At 51.6% G+C, this 11,115-nt stretch overlaps 1 protein-coding gene across 4 annotated transcripts; it reads left to right on the top strand.

The window, feature by feature from the left end:
• The first annotated feature begins 177 nt into the window (after positions 1–177).
• Positions 178–5,957, top strand: ZBTB25 (zinc finger and BTB domain containing 25). Of its 4 annotated transcripts, none has more exons than XM_040557915.1 (4): positions 178–2,044; positions 2,613–2,792; positions 3,959–4,027; positions 4,333–5,957. In XM_040557915.1, exons 1-4 carry the CDS (start codon positions 1,557–1,559, stop codon positions 5,468–5,470), a joined length of 1,875 nt encoding a protein of 624 aa, XP_040413849.1. In that variant the 5' UTR covers positions 178–1,556; the 3' UTR covers positions 5,471–5,957. The 4 variants fall into 4 exon arrangements, with proteins under 4 accessions (XP_040413849.1, XP_040413850.1, XP_040413852.1 ...); XM_040557917.1 differs by lacking the exon at positions 178–2,044 and adding an exon at positions 2,066–2,349; XM_040557916.1 differs by lacking the exon at positions 3,959–4,027 and having other exon boundaries at positions 190–2,044.
• The last annotated feature ends 5,158 nt before the right edge of the window (positions 5,958–11,115 follow it).

Raw genomic sequence — 11,115 nt, 5'->3', positions numbered from 1 at the left:
AAAAAGCACCGAAAAAAAAAAGCAACTCCAAGTTGCACGAGGAAGTATTTGCTTTCTGCTGAAATTTCACACGTCCATATCCCTGCCGCCCCACTTTATACATTGATGCAGAGAGCGCAGGAGCTGGCAGCTGCTACCACGTTTAATCACAGATCCCGAGCACAGCACCTTTTTTTTTTTTTTTTCTTCTTCTCTCTCTCTCCCTCTGAGTTTTCCCAGGCCCTCCTCCCATCACTCTCCCTGAACCTCTCCAGCTCCACTTGAACTGTCCCGGGTGAGCAAATGGGATTTCCCGAAGCTGCGGGCGGCCGCTCTGCTACCTGCCACAGGGCTGCTGGGAAACATCTGCCAGGTCAGGCTTTTCTCCCGGGCCTGCCACTTGACTTTTCCACCTCTAAACTGACATCGGTTGTTCCCTGCATGCATCATAAGCGTTTAATTTGCAGAGCTCCTTCGTTTGGACATGTTTTCTAGAGACGCCATCAGTTTTGTGTCAAATGCAAGTATCCAAGATCCCTTCTAGCTCTAGACAAGCCGAAGGGAAAAATTGAGTGGTAGCCAAGTTAAAAGATGTGATTACAGGTTTGAAAATGGCAAAAGCTACAAAAGTAACAACAGAAAGAATGCACCAAAATAGCCCCCTACAATGTTTACGTGTATCGGCATTGATCCCTGCTCCAATGACCCCAAAGTTTCCCCAAGGCATCTTACAATGGGACAAACCAAGTTAATAGAGTCCTGATTTCCACATGGGACACTGCCCCTTCCCCCACGCACATTTGGGGATTTTCTAACCACAGCTGAATAAAAGTAGAGCTTTCAAAATGGGTCCCAAAGATGCCCTCATTTCTCTCCTCTCCACATTGCAGCCTGGCTCCAGGGGGTGATGCCCAGAGCAGTGCTAAGGGCGAACCTGCACACCTCAATAGGCCTTTTTCCTGCCTCATAGGCCAAATGGCCTCCATAAGCCAACCCTGTCATGTTTTTCAAATCACACTGAAAAGTTTTTGTTTGTTTGTTTTTTCCATAGTTCACCAGTCTTTTTCCTTGCAGCTCCTTGCACAGGGCAACACAAAAGGCACCCATGCAGCGTTGCTGCGTCCCAGCCCTCCCCACACGAGTCACTCCAGGAACCTCTGCCACCTCTGTGTGACACTTGGCACATGTCACCCTGTTTTTCACTCCATCCCCAGGCTCTCAGCGACCTCCCACAACATTTGCCTTCCCAATGTTTTTTTTACTATTATTTTCTGGCCACGGAGGAACAGCGAGCGCACACGTCCATGGAGATAGCTGCGATCACGTCCTGCTTCACATCCCAACCCAGCAGCACGGGCTGTGGCACCTCATACCCACAGGGCCCTGGGATATTACAGCCAAACACCAGCTTCCATTTCCCATCGTCGCTCCCATCATTTTGGCTCCAGCTTCTCCAGAGCTCTTCAAAGTCCTCTTTGGGCTGGAGTCAACCTAGATAACACGTAAATTATTAATCATTTAAATAAATAGCATGCCATCTGCAAATAGCCACTCACTCTGCACATGGCTTGATAAATATGTTAAACAACACGAGAGCGGAGCACGAAACCGCCAACCACTTTCTGCCAGCTTTTTTTGGGGGGGGAGAAGAAAAGCGGGTATTGCTGCACGAGAGGCAGCAGGAGCGCAGCTCCGTCACACCTCGCTCCTGCTGCTGTACGAGCGCAGGAGGGAAAGACGGGCCCTTTTATTTCACCAGAAGAAACAAAGCACGGGCTGATGGCTCAGGGAACTTTCAGTCAAGGGCACAGCTTGAGGCTGGGGTTGCGTGGTTCCTGTTGCGCTCAGCTCCGGGCCGCGCAACAACCGCGCAGCCCCCGCGGTCATTTTTTCCACCCGGAGCCGCCGCAGCGAGGCGGGGGCGGCCTGTCCCGGCTTGGCCCAGCTCGGCTCGGCTCGGCCCGGCCCGGCTTGGTGGCAGGAAGCACGGGGGGAGCAGCGCCCACCCCATCCGCCGCGCAGGGAGCGGGCGGAGCCGCGCAGAGCCGGGGCTGCGCTTCCGCGGGTAAGAGGTTGCGCGGGGGGGGAGGCTGCCCAGCAAGCGCTGCCACCTCCTCATCCTCCTGCTCCTCCTCGTCCTCCCAGCCTCTCCCCCCACCCCCACCCCCCCGCCGGGTGTAATTTTCGGGGGAAACAATAGGGAATATCAGCGTTTGTTTGCAAAGGGGCCGTCGGCGCGGCGCTGCACAATGAGGGCTTTGTTGGGCGGCACAGGGCTCCCTCTGTGTGCGCGCTGCCGTGCCCCTCTCCTCCGCTCCGGGCCGCGGGTGTAGCCGGCTCCTGAATGGCACCGGTTGTGCCCAGCCAAAGGTGTGTGCTGGGGGGGCGAAGCGGGCACCTGCACGCTTTCCCCATGGGAGAAGCTGCCGTGCTCGTGGCAGCAGCGTGGCAAAGTCGGGGAGAGTTGGTCAGCTCCGGGACTTGGGATTTGGGGTGTCGGTGGGAAAAGACGAGGCTCCCCAGAGCTCTGCCCCAGTGTTCAGCATCGTTTCAGTGCTGAGAGACCCGCGGCCGAGTGTGCGGGAGCCCAGAGGTTTCTTGCAGAGATGAACGCCTTGTTCTCTTCCCCGCAGACACGCCATGGACACGAGCGGCCACAGCGTCCTCCTCCTCCAGCAGCTGAACATGCAGCGGGAGTTTGGCTTCCTGTGCGACTGCACAGTTGCCATTGGAGATGTTTACTTCAAAGCCCACAGAGCGGTGCTAGCTGCTTTTTCAAACTATTTTAAGATGATATTTATCCATCAGACAAGGTAAGGATGTGCAGATCTCTCCCTACCCTTTAACCACTCCTACCCTTTAACCTCTCTGCTCGACTTTTTCGGCTTTTTCCCCTTTCTTAAGGTGTCGTGCAGCCCATAAAACCACCCTCGTTAGCCAGCGTTTGCCGACGTTCAGGCCCTGCATCTCAAAAATGAGAAATTTGTGTGAGCAGAGGGATTGAACGCATGGGTGCCCTGGTCCTCATGCGGTGACACCTCACAGGCTGGCGTTGCAGGGACACGCATCGCCTTGTGGCGACGCATCTGTCACTTTACATTGGCCTTTGTGCAGTCCCCTTGCCCGGCTCCGGTGGGTCCAGACTTTGCGTGTGATGTCCATTCGGCTGCCTGGAGCCAGACACTGCAGTTGGCTGCAAAATAAGCCCAGTGACAGGACGCTGCTCCTCCGCGTGCTCGCTGGAGCGCGGAGGCTTCATGCCTTTCCAGAGAGACCAGCAAAGCCCAGTTTCGGGTCCCGCTCAGCAGGTGTCCGTGCTGCAGGCACCGCCGTGAGGCTGAGCACTCATCCTGCGCTTTCATAGCCGCCGCGGGCCGGGAGGGAGGCGCAGCCCTGCCCGCGCTCTGGCCACGCATTCCCATGCAGCCTCCCTGGCACCAGCGTTGGTGTGGCCTCAGGAGTTACCCCAGCAAAGAGAGCAAAACACATTTGGCTAGATGGCTTTTCCGGCCCGGCTTGCTGGGTGGGACTGTCCCTTTTGGCAGGATCCGCGGGCTTGAAGCAGTCAGGGAGCCGTAGCCTTATCACAGGTCTGCGCCTCAGACTCGTGCAGATAAGGGCCGGGACTGCGATCACCCACTTATTTCAAGCTGCTGCTCAGATGTTTCACCTGGCCGGGTCCTAAGTGGTTCTGCAGGTATAACGACGTCGGTGCTGAGTTCTAATCTCACCTCAGAGCTGGAGTTTGCTGCTTGTAACTGATTAATCCTTTCTCTGTTCCCCTTCCTGCCTGTGCTGGTGAGGGTCGCGGCCTCCAGCACCTTCACCAGACAATCATTATCCACCCGCACGCAGCCCTTCGGCTGGGCGTGAGATGAACGAACTTCCTGGGTGATAGACGTTGTTTACTGACACTTAAGTGCAAAGCTCATAAAGATTACGCAGTGGTGGCAGCTGAATTTATTACTTTAACACACAGATGCTCTGTGCCTCCTGTTGTTGGAGCGGCGCACACGGGCGAGGCGCAGCTCGCACAGCACCACTGCAGGTACGCGCCCTCACAGCTGGCTGTGCATGCGAGCAAGGGGGTAGATGGAGGCTAGCTCCTCACTGCACTTGTGCACGCAGTCGTTACAGTCCCACAGATAAATATATGCTCAAGCACCCTGCCCTACAGACAAGGCATATGCACTTCCGCAGGTCTTGGCAAGGAGTGCTGCTCGCCCTGATTCTGGAGCCAGGCAGCAGTGCCCACGCTCTAAAAGCAAACGGCGGCGCAAATGAATGGGCAGATAATGGATCAGGGCTGTAATTGGGAGCCGAGTTTGTACTTAATCATCTGTCTTGTTTCAGTGAATGCATAAAGATTCAGCCTGCAGACATCCAGCCTGACATTTTCAGTTACTTGCTGCATATCATGTACACCGGGAAGGGGCCGAAGCAGACCGTCAACCAGAGCCGGCTGGAGGAGGGCATCCGGTTTCTCCACGCAGACCACCTTTCCCATATCGCCATCGAGATGAACCAGGTGTTCCCCTCAGAAGCCGTGCAGTCTTCAAACCTGTACGGGATCCAGATCTCAACTGCCCACAAAACGGCCAAGGAACGTCTGGGAGCGAAGGAGACGCTGGCCAAGCCGGGCAGCAGGTCTTCTGCCCAGGGCGATCACCCGCAGCTGCAGCTCTCCCTCGCCATCGGGCTCGACGACAGCTCCCTTGACCAGCAGGTTGCTCGCCCCACCGCGCAGCCGGCTGCTCTGGTCAAGCCGGCAGAAGAGCTGCCAAAGCTCTCCGTCTCCGTAAAGCAGGAGAAGTGTGACTCGGAGCCCGTGGTGTCACAGAGCTGCACCCCTCCTTCTCCGGACGTGGCCAGCCCCATCTTTGCCAAGGCCAGCCTCAGGGTGCACTTGTGTCACTACTGCGGGGAGCGCTTCGACTCCCGGGCGGGGCTGCGGGAGCACCTGCACACCCACGTCTCGGGCTCGCTGCCCTTCGGCGTGCCAGCCTCCATCTTGGAGAGCAGCGACCTCGGTGAGGTGCAGCCTCTGGTGGAGAGCAGGGAGGCTGGGGAGGGTCACCGCCTTGGGGCCTTCCTCCTCAAAGAGGACGAGCATCAGCTGGAGCACCCGAGCTGCGGCGACCTCGAGCCGCTGCAGATCGGCCAGCTCTCCCTCATCTCCAAGGACCACGAGCCGGTGGAGCTGAACTGCAATTTCTCTTTCTCGAGAAAGAGAAAAATCAGTTGCACCATCTGTGGCCGCGGGTTTTTCCGGAAGAGCCAGTTGCTGGAACACATGTACACACACAGAGGGAAGCAGCCCAAGTATGGCCGCTGCCAGCGGCTGGAGAGCCCCGCCACCCCCAGGTTTCGACCTTACGGTGACAGTGAGAGCATGGGGAAGAGCCCCAGTTTATCTCAAGACCACCTGGACGAATGTATATTGGAATCTGATCTTATCCAAGAAAGCGTGGATACGATCCTGGTAGAGTAGTCCTTCCTCCCCCTTCAGGCGCTGGATATGTGGGCATTTTCCGTGCAGTGGGTGGCTGCTCTCTAGAACTGTCTTCAGCCATCGTTCCCGTCAGCACTGAGCTAGTGAAGAACTGTGTTTGGCCTGTGTGTGTACTTTTTTACTTCTCTAACTTTTAAACTCAAGGTAATTCAAATCTAAGTCCTTCTTGGAAGCCTCCATGTAACTCAGTTACATTTTGATAAATGTGAACTTATTCTTGCTCTGCTTTACTCCAGTTCTTATTGTGGGCGTGAGGTTTATACATCCCCTAATACACTGAGTGGCATCAAGGGATGTTTGTATCCCCTAGAATTGCTCTTCTGAAGCTAGTTGAGGGAAGTGTAGAGGGACATATATATTGCTCTTTCCCAAATAGTTTGTTTTTAATTTAAATAAATATCTCAAGGAGATAAATCCTGAAGTTTGTGTTGTATAATTGCAGTTAATAAATCTCTATATAAATACATGTGGGAGCCCTAAGACTGATCTTTTCAAGGGAATTGGTTGTGGTGTTGCTGCAGGGGTGGCAACCTTGTGTTCAACCAGCCCCAGAGTCCTTGTCAGTAGAATCGTTTACATTTACTTCGAGACATGAGCTCAAGGGCTTTGCATGCATTTTTCCTCTTCCCTGCTCCTCCTTTGTCAAGGGCTAGTGCATGAACGGAGACATGTGGATGCCCCTCTAGGGTTGCCTCCCAGTATTGGGCTGTCTTCTCTGCACCGAGGGATGAAAGCTGCAAGGAAGTGTCCGCTCCTTACTGAGGTTCCACATCCTGACCTGAGTCAGGGGATTAAATAATGCACAACGTTTTGCTAGGAGCAAGTAAATGATGTGCTATTTCTTCTCCACTTCTGGAGCCACCTTAAAATGGTAAAATGGACTCTTTTTACCTTTCATTTATCATGACTTGATTTCTGAAAAGTAATCTCATCCAAGAGGAATTTAAAATTGAACGTGTTCCTCTTGGACTGACGTTTCACCCCTATGTAGTTTTCCACCCGAGGTACCCATGCCTCCTGCCGGACGGGCTCCATCTCATCCATCCCTCAAGAGCAGGCTCGTGAGCAGAGGGTCCCAGCCAGACACACGGCGCTCTTGTGACACAGATTTCTTCTGCAGCAAAGGGCCGAGGCTCCCTCCCTGCCCAGTAATCCCATTATCCAGCTCGGGGGAGCAGCAGTGTGCTGGGGGCGTCCTGCCAGCCCCTGGGGACTTGAGTCATTGTCTTAAGAGAGGGGCATCTGAACAATGGTGAGAACAGCTCGCTGTCAAAACACCAGGTCCTCATCTCTTTGTAGCCAGGCCCCTTGAGCTGTGGTCTTTGAAACAGTCCCGGAGCAAGATGTGCAATTAAACCACAGCCAAACTAAAAGCCCAGCCAAGCTCTTTGTGCGGGCGGCCGCTGCCTCTGCCGGGCGGGGAGCTGCACGCTGCAGGGGACAGAGCGGCCACTGAGGGTTGCCAGCTTGTGTTTTAAGACAAAGGGAAAAACCAAACAGCCTCTGAGTGTGCACGGACGATGTCAGGCAACATAGGTTGCCGTTTGCTATGTGCTTGCCTTGTAGGCGAGTGCTCCTCTCACTGTGTGTGCCCTTTAGAGCTGCTCCGGCTGCTGTCGTGTGACTGCACCCAAGCTGTGGAGCTGGGCTTCAAAAGCCTTTTTTTACGGCTGGCAGAAAAAAGCAGCCTGACCTGCGGGGCTGCCAGCTCCTGCCAAGCCCCTGGCACATCAGCAAGGCCACAGGCGGCGTGCAGCTGAGGCCTCGGGCTCCCCTGGGGCTCCCCCAGCTTCCCTTTCTGCAGGACGGCTAAAAAATGGTATTTTATAACAGCCCACCTTTGTGTGTGACACTGTCGAGTGTTGCTTGCTTCAGTAGTCTTCTCATACTTGATTTAAGCCCCATAGCATCACCCGGGGAGGTCAGCTGGGTAGGGACAGAGCTGCAGGGAAGAAGTAAAAGCTGCAGAAAAGAACTAAAAGTGGCAGCTTTCAGACTCTTCAGGGGGACTTGGGCACCTCGCTAACTTAGCTGCATGCCTCAAGTGCCTGAACTCATTCGTATTGGCAGTCAAATGGCCCTTGGTGCCTCTGCAAACCCCGCCGAGATCAACAAGACATAAACATATGGCAGGCATGTTTCAAGGAAAGGACAGTAAACAAAGCACTCGCTATTGAGGACAGCAGGAAATGGGTTTGTTCGCTTTTTGGCCATTAAAAGGGAGCTGTAACGACAGCGGTGACCACGGGCAGAAGTCAGGTTCAGGCAGGTACCTGCCGGCTGCCACAGGCACATACAGGTCCTAGGGTGCAGGTCCTATGGGTGATCCTGATCTGCAAATAATGCCAACAGCTGAAACATATTGTGACCAACACCGTGGGGTGCAAGTCTTTGAAAACCTAGGAGTGTAAGTGACTTTTTTTCACCAGTTCACTCCTTTTTAGTGTATTGTGGCTCATCTTTGTGGTGCCAAGCATCTGTGTCATCAAACATCTGGGAGAGGCATTTTTTTTCATCATTTGCTTTTCAAGAAATGTATTTTCAGCATTTTTCTTCTGAAAGTGTTAAAGCGCTGTTATAATTAAAGCGGTAGAAGAAGCCTGAGACAGAAGCCTTGTCAACACAGAGCTATGCTAACTGGAACCACCCCTCGCAAGCATCATTCGCTCTCAGTCTTGTGAATAGGAAATAATTTTAGAAGGCAGTTATATTTTCTAAGCAAGGACAGCAGCTGCTCCTGGATACAGCAAGAAGTTTTAGCCCTGCATGTAGAAGGCACTCGGATTACTTAACGTGAGGCAGGAGCATGCTCGAAAAATCTGCCTGACGTGCAGCTGGTCTTGAAAACTATTTTTTTTTTCATGAAAACAAGAAACTTTTGTCCCAGTATGCGGAATAATGATCCTGGTAATTCCTTTCAGACATCTGCCATTGGTTGGTCAATGCCCATGGGCATAGGCAAAGAAAAACCCAGGGTGATGCCACCTCTAGCTTAGGGCTTACCGCCCAATGCATGCTACACAGTTCCCAGGTGGGCACTGAAATATTTTTCCCCTGCCAGAGCCCACACGCAAATGTCGCCTTCTCCCTCTTCCACCCTGAATTTCTGGGGGGCTGGCAGGGAGCGGTGCCAGCTGCCCAGGTGATGGTGCTGGCGGGCAGGTGGCCTCTCCCAGCTCCTTGATTCCAGGCAGAATAATAATTAAAAAACAAAACAAGAACAACAACAAAAAACAACACCCCAAACCATCAACTCTCTGGGGCAGCAATTCAAGGTCATCTTCCATTTCAGCCTTCCCATGAAGGAGAAGCAGGCCTGGACCATTCACTACCAGTGGCCAAGGAGGGAGGTTTACGCCGGGCTTGTCACAGCCCCTCCGGGAATCTACCAGCAGCAGGTAGTGACACACCGCTGCACTCATCTTCAGCTTTGCTGCTGGATAAAAAGCAGACAGGCTTTTCTTTCCTGCTCCTGTCTTGGTATGCCAAAACGGAGTGCTCTACGTGGGCGTCCCAGCAGTCCAGCACTAGGAAAATCTATTCTGACTGGTAAGAAAAGGGGAGGATGGACCTGCCCTGAATTGCATGCCGGTGAGGTATTTACGGTTGGAACTGTGTCAGGGCTGAATTCCCTGAAACGCAATCACAGCGCGTACTGGATTTGCATGTTTCATTAAGAAAAAGTAATGACACAACTTCAAAAGCAGCCTAATAGAGGAAATGCTCCCACTGAATATTCCAAACCAGACACCTCAGTCCTCAAAACCCAGGTGCAGCAAAGCTCAGCACCTTGCCTCCTGAATTTCACCTGAGATAAAACACCCTGGGGAAGCCGAGCAGCCGCCCTCCAGCCCGGCTGCCGGGGCTGCTGGTCCATGCCCCCCCAGCCCCGGAGCCTTCATCCCACCCAATTTGGATCGCAAAGTGTGCTTTCTTAACATCTTCTCCCCTCTTTTATATCCAGCATGTTTATCACTTCTCTCTTATGTGATAAAACAACCCCTGGTTTGGGGCATTTTTTGCTGAAATCCACTTTTCAGCTAAATGTACTCTAAAAAATCCCAAAGTTTAGCAAAGAATTTCACTCTTCACAGCGTGCTGCAAAAAGAAAGAAACATGCAAGTGGTGGCTCCTGAAAATGCTAATCTATATTGTTCCTTAAATAACCGTATAAGCAATAACATCCTCTGATTAGTTAAACAAAAACACATTTAATGTAAAGATTTTTATCTGGCTGCAAATTAAAATATTTCATTACTTTAATACTACCCAACAAGAGCTAACAAGAACCATTTCTCTGGGAAATAAAACTGCAGATGTAAAATGATACTAAAGCAAATTGTTTAAATCAATCTGTTCTCTTGGAGCATTTCATTATTTTGAATTACAGAGGTTGAAGCCCTGTGTCTATAAGACAAGCAGCATTACGGCTTTGCTACCGCTAACACGTGAGTCCACCAGCAGTGTCCCACTTCCATCCATCACTCCCCAGCACAGAACAGAAAGGTTTCCATGTATTTCACAACTTTGCCCAATTTCTTCTATGCATGTGTGAAATCTCTCTCAGATTTTCATTTTATACATAAGCACACATGAAAATATCCATCATCTATTTTTCGGCGAAAGCATCTTAAATTCAAATGCTGGCTTCCTGCTTGCTGTAGATTTGGTCGATTGAAGTCTGTGTGGCAGCAGCAACCTCCAGCAGCTGGAGGTCTGGCCCTCAGCAGCCTGCGCATCTCAATGCTCTTCGGGTGCTGCAGGGCAGGAAAGAAAATGCAATATTTGTTTGAGCCATCATTGTCAACCAGCCATTTTCGCAAGGAATGTTTCAGCAAATACACTTGTTTTCTGCTGGGCTCAGTGTTGACATAACAGAAAAGCTTTTCATCCCTCTGGAAGTGTTCCTGGGCACGAGTTACACTACTTAAACACTCTCTTCTTTGCTGCTAATAATTTAAAAAAAAAAAAAAAAAAACAGCTGTGGGAAATGAAAATACTTAAAGTGACATGGCAAAGCACGGAGAGGGGACTTGTTGAATAGAAAGCTGGATAGTCCCTGCCAAGAGGAGCACTGGAAACATCTGGGAAAAAAAGCAGCGGTGCAGACTGTGGGGTGAGCAGAACAAATTAATTCATTACGATGCTGCTACAAAGCAACACTTCTGTAACCAAGAGGTGCAGCAGAGCAACGAACTCCTGGATGAGAGGGCAGGTGGCCCAGGAGCAGTCTGAACTGGGCTATAGGAGACCAAGGTTACACACCATTCCCGTTTCTTGCAGCTGCCCATGAAGAAAACAGTCCTAAACCCAACCTGCCCGTCGGTGCTCTCGTGCAGCCAGGCAGTCACATGCTTCTCCAAAAATTTATTCTCCAAAAGAATAAAGTCCTTATGTTTTATTAATGTCCAATTCTCTAATCATAATGAAGGAGTAAAGAGTCTTAATTAAGTCATTAATGGCTGTTAGAAGTGTATATTTTGTTCTGCAAATAACACTATTAAAAATGTATTTTTTTTCCCAATTTTTTTATATTGTATAAAGTGCCTGGAGTCCTTGCATGAAAGATGTTACCCAAAAAAATAAAAACAATTAGGGTGTGGGACCCACTTGATGGTAGCAGA

This window comes from Cygnus olor, chromosome 5 (genome assembly GCF_009769625.2).
Source record: "Cygnus olor isolate bCygOlo1 chromosome 5, bCygOlo1.pri.v2, whole genome shotgun sequence".
In the NCBI taxonomy this organism is placed as follows: Eukaryota; Metazoa; Chordata; class Aves; order Anseriformes; family Anatidae; genus Cygnus; species Cygnus olor.
This window is presented reverse-complemented; position numbering and strand designations above follow the sequence as displayed.